The 20,017-nt window shown below is 34.1% G+C and overlaps 1 protein-coding gene across 1 annotated transcript; it reads left to right on the top strand.

Moving 5' to 3' along the window:
• The first annotated feature begins 1,303 nt into the window (after nt 1–1,303).
• Nucleotides 1,304–18,331, top strand: LOC126827178 (transcription factor GATA-4). Its single transcript, XM_050556419.2, has 5 exons — nt 1,304–2,587; nt 13,692–13,864; nt 14,687–14,812; nt 15,163–15,274; nt 16,166–18,331. The coding sequence occupies exons 1-5, from the start codon at nt 1,807–1,809 to the stop codon at nt 16,546–16,548; spliced, it is 1,575 nt and encodes a 524-aa protein (XP_050412376.1). The 5' UTR covers nt 1,304–1,806; the 3' UTR covers nt 16,549–18,331.
• The last annotated feature ends 1,686 nt before the right edge of the window (nt 18,332–20,017 follow it).

Here is a 20,017-nt window from a genome sequence, read left to right as displayed (position 1 = left end):
ATAAGGCGGTGTTATCATCCAGGGTGGGGATTGCTCTAGTATACATTTGTTTGTTTACTAATCATGGATGTTAATTGTTGGAGTAAGTGTTTTCTCACGTAGATTAATAGCTTAATCCATTAATCGCTAATCCCTCTGTGTAAAGATGAACGCACGTGTTTGTCATTGGAAAATAGTATTGTCCCCAAAGAATTCAGTCGTTCGTAAAAATATTTCATGTTAAATTTTCGGTTGACAGTAGGATAAAGTAAATGAATAATTAAAACAATATTAGGGTTCCACATTTAAACAAAATCTACATCTGGTAATACCCTGGTCCGTAACTTATAATGCTTTATTATGAAACTCAGTTACTGCAATATACAACATATATTGTGTGATCAAAAATTGTCAAGAAATGTCTAAGAATGACTAGATGACGCTGCATATTGCTACCAAAAGTATAATTTTCGGGAAGTTTAAAATTCCCAATAATTGTTCTGCGAAGTACTTAAACGTCCTTGATCTAGAATGTAAATAACCAACAGGGCTAGAACAATTCTTGCTTGAATAAAGAAATCATCTCCAAAAATGTATGTCAATTTTATGTGTAAGGAGACTGAAAATAATAAGTAAAATATGATAAGTAAATAAATATGAACTACAGCATCAAATTAAAGATTTATGCTATTAATAGGTAGTTGAAAAGTTCGCAGACTTTTTTTTAAAAAAAAAATCATTTCTTGATTGTTATAAACTTGGTTCGATTTGAATACAGGAAACAAAATGGAGTCAACCCGCGACAGGAGAGTGAGTGCCAGATACTGATATTGCAATAGCGCAGACATTTATAAATAAAATAGAAAAGCGCTTTCTAAGACCAACGTATTTTGCCGCTTAAAGATGAACCCACGGGATACTCTCAACTCCAAATCATAATGCTGTGGCCCGTTGAAAGTTTACAGCATCTCTTTTCTAGTCTCATCCTCTCGGTTTTTTTTTAAATTTTTATTCTATTTGATTTTTTGTTGGTGTTTTGTAGCATGCATTCGTTGAACACATGCTATGCTTAATGGATGTTTGCTACAAGTTGAAATTTGAAGTATGAAACCACTTTAAAAGAATATTGGGTCTAATGTATACATTAACATCCATAAGACATGAAATCTAGATTCATGTTTTATATACAACTTTATGAATGATATAAACACATTGCTAATCTCTTTACCACAAACATCGCTTTATTTATAAAGAAAATATCTATATTTCTGCTTGCAGGTGCGTGTTCTCTGATTGGTCAAAGAAATACTGGAAACTCAAAGACGGCGAGGGTTAACGTCTTCATTAATGGTTTCCATGTCAATCTGAACCCTAGATGCCAATCTAACATCACGTGATTTTAAAACCACCCCTTTGTGGGAGGAGTTTAAGAAATCGGTTCTATTCGCTTATGGAGTGGGTTGTTCTGATGTAGATGTATATATACGTACGTTGTCGAATGGTATTTATCTTTAAAATAGAGATTTGACTTATCATATTATGATACCAACTGATATAGCCGGATAAACGTGCGATAACGGTCTTGCGTTATTTCAACTTGGAACTTTTTTGCTAACACGAAGTATACAATTGCGACTGTGATTTTGTGAATGAACTTGGAACAAAACTTGTGTAATTTCTTACCGAGGATATTATAATTTTCTTTCATTTACTCGGACTTGGAACATTTCATTAAGTTGCGTTTGGATTCTGACATCAATTTGAACGGTGGTTTATTTTGTTCTAAGACATTTTTTTCTGGATTTTTGGACTTTCTAATGGAGTTCAATGGCTCAAGTTGAATCGCCGTGGATTTCCACCCCCTACCATCGGGATCAGAGTACTACATCGTCATCTTCTCCGAACCCCGTCAAATCGGAATCATCTAGTCCATCGTCACGATCGCCAGTCGCTCAAGAATCTTACAGCGCTGTTTCCCAGAGGGGCATGCACCCCGTTCTTAATCTGCCCGAATATCACTCCAAGTTGTTGCCGAAAGAAGACGTAGAATACTATCTCAACTACCTGGACCATCCTTCCATCACTTCCCAAGGGCACCTACCACCAACTACGTCATCGAATTCAGACCCTCACCACCTTAGCTCAGCAATGTATCAAGGGTCCGTCCACGCCATGTCGGTACAAACGCCTTCAGGATACCCCCACGAAACTTCCAGCTCGTATCTACACCCGGGAACCAGCCCGCTGTACGTCCCTACTCCTCGTACGATGCTCCCGATGCAGTACGTGAGCAACCCAGCCGGTCAATCCCCACCGGGAAGGGGCATGTTACCGATGAACTACCCGACACAATCTTCGTCATCCTACAACTTACAATCCGACGTTTCTTACGGATCGAATCCATCAGTACAGCAACGTTTCGGCTTTAGCCCGACATCGACGTCTCCGATCTCGACACCGTCCACAAGACCCGATGGAGGATACAGTGGTTCTCTTGCCCGACCCCCGGGTATCAATCCCTACCCGACGTATATGGGAACAGATATTGGTCGATGGAACACCTTTAATAATATGACACTACAGCAAGGATTTTGCCGAACCGGTCCAGGTTAGTTCATATGATTTTTTTTTTTTTGAAAACATAATAATGAGTTTTGTCGACACTAGTTGCTTGGTCCATGATAGATTTGAGATATTTTAGTTTTAAAAAGATAGTTCATTAAGAGCACAGGTAGATGTGAAGTGCTGCTCAACTTCGTGATTTCCAAATAAAATCAATATTTCTGCCACATCTAATTTCGTATCAACGATTAATAAATATAAAATGAAAACAGTACATTATACATTTACTAAACATCTTTCTCAAAATGGACGTTTTAGAATAGCATCATCTTTATCACACGTTTCACTAATTCAAACTATGGCATACATACATATCAGGCATATTTATCTGCTTAAATACCATTTTCGATTTTGAAATTTAAACGCGATATTTACATATATTTGTTATTCAGAAAACAACACAAGTGGTTTGTGTGTGTGATGGCGGGCGGGGGGGGGGAGGGTTGTTATAATTGTTAATTTTAAAGTCAAATTGTAGTATGAGATTGTAAACAATTAGACTCAAAACTCTTAACTCTTTAACTCCTAATATAACGTCTAAAAGTCATATCGGTATCCAAGCTACATCAACGGAAAACAATTATACAATAATTTTAAAATACTAAACATTAACGGCCACGGTACTTAGCGATCAAGCCATTCAAAATCGCGAACATACATGACCTTATCTAAAATATAGAATTTGGAGAATTTGTCCCTTAATATTTTAACAATAATGAGAATCGCAAGAAGATTAATATTGACAAGAAGCTAGAATTATTTCAGAATAGTTGTCGGTATTACTCCCCATATAATTCAAAACACATGTTTTGAAAATGATGGAGTTTTTATATATAAATAAAACATGTAATTTTCAGATAAGAACGTGTGATATCTCGTTTAGATCATGAAATATTATGATTACATTTACGACAATTATAATACTGCATGAAATTGCTGATTTTCCACTGTTCGATACTTTAATTTTTACGCCACTATTGACAGTTTTTCTGGAGAAAGATTCTTGATTTTTATTCTTTTTTAGATATTATAATACTATATAAAAAGATAATCACAAATATATCACAAATAAACCGAAACTTTACAAAAATAAATGGTAGGTTGCAGAATTTCTTCTCGTATATTTTTCTTTGTGTAAAATTGAAATTTGTTTAATTTTACATTAAATATCAATACCACGAAAGACAATCTGAACTTTGGAAAAAAAGTAAGACGCTAATCCCCATTTCATTTCATTCAGAATATCTAAATTCTGAAACTAAAGATTACTGACACGATTAAAATGACGATAAAGTAAAACACAATACTGTATTATACTTTATTAACAATATTTATACTTGGTTAAGAAAGGTTGTATGCAAAATATTGACAGGTTTATAAAATTCATAATTTCGTTGGTAAAATACTTTAGTAGTTTAACTGTAATGAGGAGATGAGACGATAAGATATTTAAATTAAATATAGAAAACCCATAAATTTCACACTTTGTAGATAATAAAACTTTAAGTGTTTTCTTCGATATTAATGTTTCGGTGTATTAATTGAAGAAATGTGATATAATTTTATCGTATAAATTAAAGTGATTTTTCAACGATTTGTTCAAATTCTATTATGCCGGGATATTAGAAAATGACTTACAATATACCACTTGTATTTTCGTTCAAACAACTGATTATTAATTTTAAAAAGATACAAATAACCCTATGAATTGTCTTCTCTTTGCGCTAGTAACAAAATGGTGTATGTACATTGGAAAATATACAGCATAATTTGTAAGCCTCAGAAAAACAAATCTACAGCAGCAGACTATTTGAAATGTCTCATTAATATTCGACTATTAAAACACATAAACCCAACCGAAAAAAAACTTTAAAGAGACACAATATTAGAACCAGATGCGTCACAGAATATAATGTAAATCAAATTTCTACATAATTGCTATAAAAAAGATTTTTTCCTTAGAATTAATTGGGACAAATTGGGCACATACAAATATATATGAAACCAAATGTCGAAAATCCGGATTTATTTAAAGCGAAACTACGTTACTATTTCATTGTCATTACAAATTTGATACAATAACAAGTTTTTAGTGTTACTTACACATTCTTTATTTGAATTGTTTAACAAATCGAACGTCACCCTTTTGCTACAAATCGGACCTCATCTTGTCGTGCCAAAATACCAAAGTAAGAAATAAATCCTAGATTATTTAAATATAGTTTTATATTTTATTTTAAATCAACCAACAAATACTATTTTTACCAGAAATATTTACTGTGAATCCTATAACAAATAACTGTAAAGGTACGGGTCTTTGTATATCAAATGTCGACTTCTCCTTTAATTTAATAAAAAATCAAAATGTTTTTTTTTTTTTAAATAAAGTTTTATATAAAGCCCCCCCTCGTGCGATTACATATGTAACGTATTTTCCACGTGCATCGGTTTGTTATGTATCATTTAACACTGCAAGGAGAAATGTTTAGTACCCCCCTGTTAGAAATTTCACAACATCAATTACTTTAGCGTCTTTTTGATTTATATTTAATTTCAACAAGAGCGAAAACACGATTTCCCCCGGGAAAAATCCTCCCCACGTTGAACCAGTGAATGAAAGTTAACTTAACACTTGTCTCCCCTTGGGAAAACCCCTGCATGGTCAAAGTTTGATGTTTCAAAATGTTCTCAATTTCAAGTAAACCCTCTTTTTGATGTCATGAACGCAAGTGGGAGTCTGTCACTGCCCATTACCCCGAAATATCCATTTATGAGCGACAATTTTATTTTAATGGCTTTTCGGTTGCGAAATAAAAGGAACAATTTACCTGGTGAATACCATTTGGTTTACAATTAGAAAGTTGATTTTTGAAAAAGTTTTATATTTTACAACAATAAAGCTACTGTTGACTTTATAGTTTCATGGTTTGATTTATCATATTTACATTGGAAGCGGTAAAAATTGAACTCATTTCGAAAATTGAACAATATCTACTGTTAAGCAATCTCAACCAAATTATCACGTGTTGCGTAAACACGAATATGCTAGTCATGTATTACATTATCTATATCAATTATTATAAAACATTAATTGATAAGCTATCGAACTTTGACCTTTCAGTAATCTGACCTTTGGTAAGGGTCACCATATCTAAGTGTTATTTGACAATATTGCTCGCAAGTTATTGAATATTTTACTGTCGTATGAGTGTTTGACGTATCACGTGATGTTGTAAATTACCAGCGTAAAATGTGAAAGTTTTATGACGTCACTTAAATGTGTGCACACAACTTGAATGCGTACAATGTCGAGGATATGTCATTTCTTTCAGGCCATTTACAAACACTGTTCTGAATTAATAACTAATAAATTGTTCTAACAAATATTGTAGTTGACCTCTTAGTGCCAAATTGAAAATTTGAGTGGGACTCTTAAAAACTGTCTTTATTGCATTTTATTGACTAAAACATGTACAGACTAATATTTGTATAGTTTGTATATTAAAACCCCTAGTGACATTTTAATAAAATATAATTTTAGGTCTATTACGATATTTAGAATTTAAGATATTTGAACCTTAATTTTAAAACGTGTTAATTACTTATTTAATAGTATCAGAACAATTCAAGACATTTTTGCAACTAAATCAAAAAAAGGTTTAGTTTCTTTAAATTCGAAATATTAAAATATCTAAAATTTGTTAGTATGAATTAATACCTGTTAGAAAAGGGGGAATCTTTATTGCCCGAATAAAAAAAAACTTACATGGTCTTGTGCATGATTAAATATTCATAAAAGCGATTTTGTATATATTCCCAAATACGATAAGCGGTCTGGTTGTGATACATGTAAAACCAAAAGAACTGTACACAACAAAATATGTATGTCATTTTTGTGAAATGGTGAACCACCTTATGTTTAAGTATGTGATATTTAACGCAAAATATCATATTATGGTACACACAATATACCATAACATGGCACCTATGACAATTCATACACAACTAAATCTAATATATATCGAACAAAATATGTTGTATACAAATATTACATATTTTGGTAGATATTTCAATCCATAAAGTGATTTTGTGCCTAACACTATTATTTATGAGGAGTAATAATGTTTAACGCGTGTCAAGATCATGGGCCAAATATGTTGACCTTTAATTAAACAATGATGAATTTATTACTTATATTATGACCCGCAATATTATAGTCATTTTGATGGAGTTTATTATTACACAGTCACAGAAAACCGAGAATTAGCCAGGATGGTATTAAATATTAATTTTAAGAACAAAATTTAGTTACAAGTGAGCGTTTCTTCTTTAGCTGGGTTGGTGCAGTTCAGTTCAACGTTAAACCCCATTTCATTTCATGTTACAAATAGTGGTCAGTATAGTAAAAGAGTGGATCTAGGGAAGGGTGGGGATAATCCCCCATTTCTAGTAAAGGGTGGGGATAATCCCCCATTTCTAGTAACCCGCCTGTACCCCATCGTGTTAGAAATATAAATTATAGACCAAAGCACATCAAAACAATACCCCAACTCTGTCAATTGCCATTTTCGGGTGTGTTCTGATGGACCTGGATTTTCTAAAAAGTTACTAACATCGTTTAGTTGTCACTGTCATGTCGTCAGATCAGAAAACTTCTAAATTGTTTCGAGACACACTTGTCATGATATAGATGATAAATTAAGTATTAATTACAAAAGGTCACCGGGTCATTAATTAAATAAATAAATACTATGTTCTCATGAGTAATTAAAGAAAATAATTAGAGGAAGATAGAAAAATAAACAAAGAAAATTGCACGAGAGGCAATTTAACCACCATTAATGTTTCGGAAAATAAACATTACGTCAATGTGGCACTATCTCATTAGAAATTGTGTATTACGTCATAGAAAATGGTGCAGTTATGGTTTCTTGGAAGTGCTGACTGGCGGAAGAATTAAAATGCATAGTTGCGATATTTTCATTTTGCGAACAAAGAATTTGTAATACATTTTATATTCGTTTTATGGGTAAAATACCAGTACAGAGCTATAAATTTCGTCTTAGTTATCCAGCTTACTTCCAAGCTTTATTTAGGCTTAGTTATCCAGCTTACTTTCAAGCTTTATTTATTGTTGATAGGAATATGTTTTGACATAAAGCATTAAACCAGACACTTTCTCAAATGTTCGCCTCTTACCATGGCATGTAGTCAATTAACCTTGCCTTGACATCCGAGACTACAATCCCCTTTACCTACGTTAACAGAGCGTCCGGATACCGATGTCTATCAGAATTGTTTTCAATTACAGCGTTAATTGGTATTTAATTATTCTGAAATGAACACCCGATTATTGTTAATGAAAAACATCAACATACGCGTGAGATCTCAACACGTGCGATTTTTTGGTCGGGCGCCTGCTTTCTACTCCTGCTAAATGCAAATAAACAGAGTATCATTTTTGATGAAAATAGTTCAAATATATATATCTTTTTTCTTTTTTTTTAATTTTTTTTTGGGGGGAGTATGGACACAATATCGTTATGTCTGTTAAGTAAATCTAAAACCGTTTTCTGAGTTGTCAAAATACGCTAACAACTAATCGGTAGACAGTGGGAGTATCACGGATTACTTGAATTAGCATATCAACCGTGACGGACACACCTATTGAACAATGAAACCACAAAAGAATAGGCGTGTATAGTTTGTCACGTGGTTTTCAAACCGTATTGTCAACCAATCCAAAAATTTGTTAGGACTTTGTAATTCTTTTTCATTCCAGATTATGGTTTTATTTTCATTTAAAAGCAAATGCTGTAGGATAGATAAAAACTATCGTAAAACCAAGAAACTTTAATGTTTAATAGGCCATTTGTGTCGATAATATACATATATTTGACTATAAATTAAGCACACATACTTTGTGATTTCTGCAAACATTTCATGGCACGTGACAACCCCCTATAGCCCGCATGACGTCATTTACAGCGCGTGCTTTGCGATATTTATATACATTTTTTTTCCAGAAAAGATAAAATTCGTATGGTTAACTTCCGATTTGACAGTTACTGATAAAACAAGGAATCAATTTACGAGATAAACTTAAACCGAAACGAAATGTGAAATGTCAAGCTCTAAAACAAGCTATGTGTTTGTATTAATGAGGCTTGTTTTGGTGTTTAGAAAATACGGGATTTATTTTTTAAAGTGGCATTTAGCTTGTGTTTGTTAAATGTCATACCACTACATATGTAGAACTACAAATGAGTAGAACTACGAAACAAAATTATATCTTTTTACTAGACCGATGCTTTCCCTGCATAGAACAGCTGATATAGTAAGATAGTAGCATGGGGCAAGGGCGCTCTGCCCCGAGTGACACTTCTGGTGGGCTTCGATCTTTGGCCCACCGATCGGGCAAGACATTATGAAATAAATGTATCTTTCCTGTTGGGACAGTGGATAGATACAAGATGTCTAACACAATTTCACAATTTTATTTTCCTACGAAAACAATGCTTATGTTAGATTATGTTACATTGTACGCTGTGTTCCATGGGGAGCGGGTGGGGCAATCACAAGAATAGCCCCTGTCGGCACAAACTGTCCATACGCCGCTGGCTGGTACCTTTTAACATCTTTTGAAGTCCACCACTACAAGCACGTACACATGCTCTTGTACATCTACGTATAAGAATTGTTATATTTGAATATCATTATTGGAATTATGCATGATGCCTGAATGTTTTAAATTAACTTGTTGAGATTCATCTCAAAAGGATCCGATGCAAGCATATCCAGTATATTTAGAAGATGTCACAATGGCTGGGATTCGCATTTGTTTATATATTGAAATCATAATAAGGGTAGAGCTTTTCACGCAGGCAACTGATCCCTGAGTATATAAGAAACATAATTTTTAATATGCAAGAGTGAAAAAAAACATGCATCGTCATCAATGTAGTAGTATACCGTACCACTTCATTAAAATTGAGGTTTAAGTCATGGAAAACGGTGCCGTGTAATTATTTGTATAATTTAACAAGAGTAATAATTCATATATATGTTTAGACATGGCTTAACCCTAAAAAGAAATCCAAGATTTTATTGGCGCAATTTTCGAGTCAATGTAAATGTTCTCTACATATCAGAAAGTATCTTCTCAGTCATCTTCTTGTGGCAGTAAAATAATATGTAGACAACAAGTTTTTAAAAATTCTTGAACCTTATTTTGGAGTGAATTTCGATGCACTCTAAATACCAGAAAACCCATTCTCAATCATCACCTTTTTGTGATTTTAATCTTTTTAAATTTACGTGTTAATTCAAAATATAAAAAAAATATAAGACTGTTTCGTGCACTCTGTATAACCCCACTTTCTTATCTTTACAGACCAATCCTAAAACAAGTCAAATATTATATTAGTGAACTTTTAATATCGTCGTCGTTGCTACAAATTCTACTCTAGCTAGCTGATAACTCGGCAACTTTATCCCCCCCGAGTCGATGTTTTTATTATTTTCAAGTAGGACCCAATCCTTAAGGTTAAATCCCCTTGCCTAAACCGACTACCCTTTGACCTTTCGAAACAAATAAACTATCCCAATTCTGTAACGTTTACATGTCATTTTAGTCTGATCATTCGCGTTACTACTTAATAAAAACCAGTATTAGAAATCTTATTATGTGTATAAAACTAGCTATTAACAATTTGTCGGTCATATCCGCATGTGACAACAACTTCAGATTCTCTTAAAATGTTGATACCTGCGTCACCCCAGCCGTAGTTTACGGCCAATATCAATGTGTTTGTTTTGAGCAGCGGAAATAATGAATTTTTATTAAATTTACTTTTTTTAATCTTGCAAATTTTAACTGAACGATTGAAATTTGAAAATCAACTCTAAATTTGAAAATATCTAAATCAAACGCTCCAATTAGCTTAAGTAGTCATGAGTTCCATGCTCGGGCTATGGTAAGCCTGCCTTTTTCTGGAACCCGGATTACTTATTCTCAATTTAGGAGTTACCCATGGGTAATTATTGTCATCAATCAAAGGACAACCATTGGTCCATTTGTTAAACTGTTCCAATGGCGTTTGATCACGGAACTTGCAATACCCAGAGCACAATCATTTGCATTATCAAAGTTGAGGTTAAAGGGTATCTATATAACATACCAAGGTGTATTGCTGTATACGTGTAAGGTAAAATTTAATTGTAATGTATAGTTATCTACTATATGTAAGAATAATATCCAAACAGTAGCTTATGTAGTATACATATATATGTATAAACCGGTGAGCCAACTTATAAAGATAACTCAGATAATATGAAGACTTTGTTTACGAAATACGTCATCATTATCAGTGCTTTTGTCAACGCAAACAGAGTGACACGTCAAAATGGAGATAACTTCCACGATGTTAGATAACATTACCTCGAACAACAAATCATTTATTGCTTATTCTAAACATGCATTTAATTATCAATGACAGCATCATTTGGTTCCAAAACTGAATGGACACTTGCTTATACTTTTAAAAAAAACCTGTTTACATTGGTAGGAGCAATCTGAACTGAATCAAAATGGAAGAGATTGCTGAAGTTCTGAGAATGTTCTAAATCGGAAGTTCATGCATTTGACCTTAATACAGCGAACCCGTCAAATTTATTTGAAAAGGAGCATTGGTCATTTTTGTGAATAAGTCCATTAAATCCAAATAATAGAATAATCTGACCAAGAAATTATAATTACGGAATTATTAGTTCGCAATAATAATAATGATCAGTGAGTGGTTTTGTAGGCCCATAGTTCACACCACGACGTGAGAGACAATATCTAATAGTTGACCTGTGAGTATTATTTGTAATGTTATCAAAATTGTTATCAGTATTGTTAGTATTGAAGTAGCGTATTATATGATAGCATTGATAACTTCAATATAACCCCGGACTTGATAAGCTATATAATTCAAATTCAAGTTGTTGATATTTTCTATGAGAACCCGCATGGTTTCTTACTACTCTTGTTTCGGGGTTACAGATGCCCTAACCGTCCCTTCGGATTTATCTGATGAATTTATTAGCATGACAAATTTCAGCTTTTTATATCTATACTCTTTACAGAATTTAACGATATCTTTTCCTATTGGTCAAAGTTAGTTAGCTATGCCGAGGCAATTGTAGAAATCATAGTCCTGGCACCGCCATTTTCTGTAGCACTATCAGATGTCCTTTTATACCCTGATCAATTGTTTAGTATTGGCTTGTTATGGATACCATCATCAGGAAGAATTCTGAAAAATCAGATTTGATTTTCTTTTATAACCTCGCATTTTAAATTCTTCTGGAAATGTTAATTTCTGAATAGTTTTAATATATTTACTAAAGATGTATGTATTTTATTCTATCAATAGTTTTAGTATACATGATCAAATATTTGTTGAAAGTGTTTAGCAAGATCACAGTTCTCCTCGTTAGCCGATACAAACTATAATTCTGAACTTACGAATATCATAGCATTAATTTACTCTCAAGACTCACAACTTGTTTTAATGTAGTGAGTTCCAAATTCTGATAAATTTCCCACAATTATTAATATACTAAATCTTAGACATAAAAAGCATCTAATTTCGTTTTTAATTATCATATAATTAGTACTAAAAGCAAAGGCTGACAGGCAAAGAAATCGCGTTACATTTTACAACCAAGTCCCTTTTTTCTCACGAATTCTAAAGAATCGCACCAAAGAAACCTCCCAGTATGATGTTCAACGTGTCAGTTCTGAATAATTTTAGAACTTTCTCACCAGCGTTTATTCCTGTAACTTATTCTAAATTAACTTGATATCTTTTGGCACTTGGGCATCAAACCCATGTAACTGGATTAATTAGAACCCGAAATCAAGCACTAGCCTGTACTGCGGAGTGACACGACTACACGCAGCTTATTAAGCGAAATTAGTCTCCGCCATGTTCAAACACGTGACCTATGTACCACTGGTAACCTTGGTGTCACGTGCTGGCGCCGTTACTATGCACGAGATGAGAGCGAGGTGCAACTTTCTTATCGCGTGCTAATTAGGGATTCGCAGTGACGTATGTAGTTGAGTGCGATTTCTTGGGTCTATAACATGTAAATTTGTCTTTCTAATTGCTATTTTAGCAGTAAATCCCCAAATTCTGACATAGGTTTTGGAAAAAATACAAGTTGGTTGACCCCAAAGAGGTTATTCATACATTGCTGTGGCATTTTCTTCGTATCAAATTTAATTAGTAAAAATGTTGTGTTCCCAAAAATTTGAGCTACTAAAATTTGCAAATTTGACTTGACATGTGTGCTAATTATAATGAATTATTTTTATTTATATACTTTGCTGTATACACTGAACCCAGATACAGTTGTCTGTTTTAACTAAATAGAATTAAAATACAAATATACGCGTACAAAAAACATATCTCTGAATATACGAGATATTTGTATAATATAATTCCAATTTTGTCATTTCGTATTGTAACCGTAGTTCTGAATATACCAGATATTGGTATAATATTCCTCCAATTTTCAGTTAAATAAAATATATAGTGACGTGTTAAAATATATCTTTTTTTTATGTTTTTGTGGAAAGAAATAGAGAATCTCCTACGAATCTTTTTTGATATCAAAAAGTATCAACACAAGTCGATAATGTAAAAAATAACGAGACTTTGCCTAGCTATATTTTTACTTTATAGACGAGTGTTAATATTTTTTTATATGAAAAAAAGACGAGTAGGAGATTTTATTTATCACCCAACCCTTTCTTACACGCGCAAATAAACAAATATAATTCTTTAGTATAGATTTTATTTTAGGAGATATCGCTCAGTAGATTATGAAAGTTATGACACAAGCGATATCTACGGTAGAATGTGTTATTGGGCGATAACTGAATTTATACAGGGCGTGTACATTTCAAATCTAGTGTTCTTTAGTTGTGCAGTAGGACGTTAAACCCCATTTCATTCCTTTATTTGTGTTATGTTTTAGGTATATATTATATTGTTTATGCTAGACATAACAATAATGTTTTGACCTTTATATTTCAGATGGCCAAGATTACTACGCTGACTTGGAAGGTCGTGAATGTGTTAACTGTGGCGCTCTCTCTACGCCATTATGGCGACGAGACGGTACCGGACATTATTTGTGCAATGCCTGCGGCCTTTATCATAAGATGAATAGTGTCAATGGGGCGATTCTGAAACCTCAACGTAGACTGGTATGTACAATTCAAGATATTCGTCGCCATTAGATATCATAACAAAACAGCTTAATTTGTTAAATAATAATAATTCGTGTCTGTTAAAATATGTATCGTATGTCCTATTTTGTCATCGACTGGTGGCACTTTTAACCGAAGGTTATCATCTATCCAGGTAATTTCGGCATCTGAAACCCAAGTCCAAATTATGGGACCATGTATCCATATCGTAAACTAGACTATGCATACACATGTATTTATTCTAGAACATCTGGTACAAAATCCCATTTGGTGAGTTCATACAGTTAATAGACATTTAACGTACTGAACATGTATTAAACGTTATCAAGCATATATCAACACAAATAAAAGAAAAAAAAAGAAAATTGGGTGAATGTGTAGAAAATGCAAAAGAAAAACGTGTTACATAACAGGCAAATTTCTTCTCATCGCACTCGTAACCATGTTCGGGTGGGACGAAAAACCGAGACCCACCCATGTGCACATTTGCAAAAGGGCCATTCTTCTCATCGCACTCGTAACCATGTTTCCATTGCTCAATCGTTCGGGTGGGACGAAAAACGTCATTGACAGAATTCAATGAAGAGGTGAAGAAAACGACACTGTTCCTACCAAGGCTCAAGTTAATTACCAAATGATCAAAGTATTCAGCTTCAACCCCACTCCATTCCTTCGTTTAAGATGTTAATTTCATTTCACTTAGGGCATAATCATAATACTTTTGACATTGATGAAAAAAGTCACAACTGGAAACTCGATTTTTAACAAATTGTTGATACGCCTAACATTTATTTTTAATCGCATCTTATTTTATTTCAGTCTGCATCAAGACGTATTGGATTATCATGTTCTAACTGTCATACAAGTACGACTACGTTATGGAGACGTAACAACGAAGGCGAACCAGTCTGTAACGCTTGTGGTCTTTACTATAAATTACATGGGGTAAGTACAATGAACTTTAAAAATAACGATGACACTGTTGTTTCACTTGTCCAATTGGGCGTTTTGAGAAAACTCTAGACCACCGAGATTAATTTCTTAGTGACAAATTGCAATATAGAGACTACAGTTCCGTTACAATGTATCAATAAAATACTGAATAAACTATATGGAACTTGCATTGGGGGATTTATTTTTCTTTCGACCTTTAAAATATCTCCTTGATGTAGGTTAATACAGCGGGCTTCTGGTCATAATTACTTGTTAAAGTCCAGTTCAACCCACCACAACATGTAAGTTGGTTATTTGATTTATCACAAATTATTATTGTTAAACAATTTCTTTGTTCACAGATTAATCGACCATTAGCCATGAAAAAAGATGGAATTCAAACCAGAAAACGAAAACCAAAGGGTCAAGGAAAAACAAAGTCTGTCTCAAACAAATCAGAAGCCCCGCAAGTCGGTAAGTAAGACTTAAAGTTGATTTCATATATTATAGAGAGGATGACACGATCGAATGACATAGCAACTAGACATTCATTACTTCACGAACTGCACGGAGGTACTCGATTGGAACATTCCGGAAGCGATTTCTCTGAAGAGTGTCAATAGGGTAAATACGTGAATGCCCAGTCATAAGGAATGTGCCAGCCAATCATCATGATTGAAGCGTTTTTAACGCCACGACCCACTCGCACTACATTTGTTTTCGGAATTGGCAGAACTGTGTCAGGACTTCTTCAGTTCAGAATTGACAGACCTGCGTAAGGACTTCTTCATTTCGAAACTTTGTGGACATTTTAAGTAATTGTCACATTTGAGGACATTATGTATCAAATTTAAAACCAATGTAACTACGTCGTCTCTCTATCAGTCGTAATTGTTCACACCACACGAGGGTAGTTTGTTTCTCTATATGTGCACGTTTCGTTGACTGAAAAACTACGTTATGAAATAAATAAAATAAAATGAAAGGGTGTTTAACGTCATACTGTTATGTTCCCACTGGGTTAGTGAAGACGGGCATACACTTTACAATGTGCTATGAGGGAAATTTTGCCCGGGCAGCGGCACTATGGCCTATTCTTATATCGAATTCCAATTACCAAGTGATCTTTTACGTGCATGCCAATGTATACACGTTTTGTCGTCCCATCTGAACGACTAGACAGCTGTCCTTGTCAGGCCCTCCGTCCTGCACCACTGACAAGGGCGAACCACGTCTGAAAATCCCGATGAACCTTTGCGCCAATGCATAGATCTCCAGGCTAGCGAGCCAGCGTCTCACCCACTTAGCCACCGTAGCTCCGCTATTTTATTAAATAATATAATAATATTTTCTATTTTATTTCAGAAGTGAAAACTGAACCCGTATCACAGAACTCTCATATAGAAACACCTAGCCGCCATTTACCAACTCCGCCCGACAGTCTTTCCGGTCAAATAACCAATCACTATTCAGCTAGTGGAAATATGTCGTCCATGGCGTCCCTACCAAATAACTCAGTGACATCGCTTAGTCCTAACCTATCTGATCAAAGTTCTTTGAGCAGTCCATTGCATGGCCATACTTTGCCGTCTCCCCAAAACAGTCACCTGTTCGCGACCCCTTCTCCACCTAAAGCTGTTCCGGTTAATATGGACAATGACCATGCGCATTCTTATCCAGGAAGTCACCTGAACATCCATATGATGGAAACTGGAAGTGGAAGTCAGGTACCTGTGGCTGCCAACTAACTAGTTTAGAATGTTACTTAAACCGAAGTTACCGTTGATTGCACAGTTAGAAAAGGTTGTTTCGTGTTTGACTTCTTACCTTAGTGTGTGCCGGAACGATGTGTGGACATGAAAGAAACAATGACATCGTTCATTGGCAATACGGATTTAGAGCATGGAAATACACGTGTTCACGCTACCAGGAACTCTAACAACAACACCGATTGACTGTTAATGGAACAAGGTTTCCAATGGAGAATCTTATTGCTGCAAAGGATTTTACGAATATCCACATTTTGTATGGATATGAAGCTACGTATTGCCTAAACTTAAGGGTCTTCAGCTGTTTGCAGCCTATTTGACCGTATAGGATGATGATTATGCGCAGACGATTTATTTTTAGATGATCGGAATGATTTTAAAACGGCGAATATATTTAAGCAATGTTAGTGCTGATCAAAATACCACAACGAAAACAAACAGATTAACGTGTCTCTAAGTCAACGACGAACAAGATCTCACCATAGTTTGCGCGATCCCCGTAAACTAGAAAAATCATTACTGTGGCATATACGTTCATAGACTATAAAGTATCGTCGCTTTATTTTAAGTAGTTTTCAAGTTTATGTCAAATCTAAATATTTTGATATCCAAACGAGTTGAAGTTTGGTTTTGACGCCATTTTGAATTGTTTGAAAATGATTGTACTTACGGGTACATATGAAAAGACAGTATTATTTCACGTGCATGTACAGAACAAGTTTTATGTATATATTTATATTTAGTCAACATCTGTATTTGAATATTTTAGGGTAATTTCTGTATGACGTCACTGACCATCTCAGGTTTTATGTAATAATAGTATGAATCTAAAAATAATCTTTGTAAACTTAATATTCCAAATTGATCCCAATGGAAAAAAAGAGATAGCTTCGGAAATTGCGACCGTTGCTTTCACAAACACCGCGTTACGGGACGTGGTAATCGATGTTCTAGAACGACTAAGCATATCCTTCCTCGTAGATAACTGCAGATGGTGTGTCCTTGATTTGCACAGATTATAAATAATATTTACCTAGGTACCCCATTCAGTGCAGTGACGAGAGAAACCTCTACTTACAATAAATTATATAAATTGGAAGATTTATTTCGTTTCTATATTGCAATTTCATTAATTAAACGAAACAAAATTGAAATTATATTTAGTTAATCTGCAACTTACAATGTTGAATTTGATTTAATTAATCTGCAACTTACAATGTTGAATTTGATTTAATTAATCTGCAACCTGCAATGAATGTGTTATATTTTGTTGATATATTATTGTGAATTGAAGTGCCAAACTGATCAATAGTGCCTGTAAATTATTTTGGTTTTCTTTACCATTTTGAAAAGTGCCATGTGAAATTTAATGCCATTTTAAATAGTGTCTTATGAACTTTAGTGCCATTTTAAATAGTGATTTTTGCGCCATTTTTATAAACGATACCCGAATGCCTACATGTCCAGATTCAGGCTGTTAAATCCCATGTATTCATTTATTTGAAATGATCTATTAAGTCTCCCTTTCCGTATTTTGCGTTTATTTTAATAATTATTCAAACGTTTCAGTTCTTGATTTGTAACGACACGAATCAGTGTCAAAATATACATTTTTTGTTTGTTGGTTTGTTTATTTGTTTATTTTGTAGATAAAGCATGTCTCTTTCTTGAATGAATAATGAAATAATTTAATGGAATAATTATAAATATATTATATAAATATATACATCTTGATTAAGTAATTAAAATAGATGAAAAGTTATGGAATCTTTCTTGCTTTTTCTCTGGCAAAACCAAATGAGGAACACATAACTAGCAAACTGGTCCGTCAACAAATATACCTGTATCACTGTGCTGTTATGAGAGAGAGAGAGAGAGAGAGAGAGAGAGAGAGAGAGAGAGTGGGGAGGAGAGGGGGAGAGAGAGAGAATTTAACGTCCACACGACACAAACTATGTCATATGGTTCAATTTATTCATATAATTTGGCTGCGTAGGAGTCTTTTAGCAGTTGGATGAATCGGAAGTACCCGGAGAAAACCCACGAGGTTGAACAGGCGACTTTACCCCTTGTCACGTACATGCGGGGAATCTAAATCACGCCACTTGACCCAATGGCAGACCTTCTGATCCAGGCGTTAACCATTCGGCCACCCAATCCCCGTGCTGCTATGTAGAGCTGTAGCTAATCAGTGTTACCACTGAGTTGTAATATCTGTTGGCCTACACCCAACAACTTCTTTAAAGTGGCAATGCGTATATACAAGCCGGAATAATTTGAAATTTGTCAGCGTTTAACCATAATAATATTAACTTAGAAATATATATAACAGTTTAAACTCCTTCAATAACGTTCTACTGTCCTACTCTCTATACTTGTCTTTGAGAAATGTGGGGGTTTGTAAGTTTCGAAATGAAATGAAATGGAGTTTAGCGTCCTACGTTTCTGAAATGGGGTTTAACGTCCTACTGTTCTGCCTCGACTGGGATAATGAAGACGGGCATACACCATACAGTGAGCTATGAGGGAAATTTTGCCCGGACAGCAGCGCTACGGTCAACTGTTATATCGAATTCCAACTGCCAAGGGATCTTTTACGTACACGCCAATGTGTATACGGGACCTCGGTATTTCGTCCTATCCGTCCTACACCACTGACAAGGGGAACTACACTGGAAAATCCCGATGAACTTTATCGAACCAGCGACCTCCAGGCTATCGAGCCAGCGTCTTAGTCTTACTCACTAATTTCAGCAAGTAGCATATTTTAACCCCATACAAAGACTGGACATGGTGGGGTTTTATAACTTAATAGAAACATTTCGACTTTAAAATACCAATCCACAGGATATATGTGTATAAACGAAGAAGAAGACGAAAATTATTTGAATACACATTTCTCTTCAACTGAGGAAAATACAAGAAAAGAATCTGTAAATCTGAATCCAAAATAAAACCACTTTGTGATTAGTTAAAACAATCTTTTATATGAAGTTACAATATTAGACCGATTAAAGTTACAATTTCATATTTTTAAGTTATATTTTTAAAATGTATTAAAATAAAGCCCTAAAATAGATGGTATCTATAAACAGTCCTAAATTGTTAAAGAATTAATCCTATTAATCCTATAATTTACTATTGACAGTTGAGAAATTGGCAAAAATATCATTTTCAACTTCAAATTCAAACGTTTGAAGATAGCTATTTCATGGTGGGGAATAGAAAACAAGGGAGGTAATTCGGAGGTAATTGTGTTATTATTTCCGGTGTGAAGATTTTTAAGTGTGAGAAAGATCGTATAATAGTGAGTTGACAACCTAGTGAGCAAAAGACATAAAAATAATTATGTTTTGACTTTCTTAGAAAATATGAAATTGTAACTTTAACTTTGTAAATTCTTTATATTCCATTCATTGTCTAGTATTAAATAGTTTCGATTTTGCTC

Source organism: Patella vulgata, chromosome 1, assembly GCF_932274485.2.
Source record: "Patella vulgata chromosome 1, xgPatVulg1.2, whole genome shotgun sequence".
NCBI lineage: Eukaryota > Metazoa > Mollusca > Gastropoda > Patellidae > Patella > Patella vulgata.
This window is presented reverse-complemented; position numbering and strand designations above follow the sequence as displayed.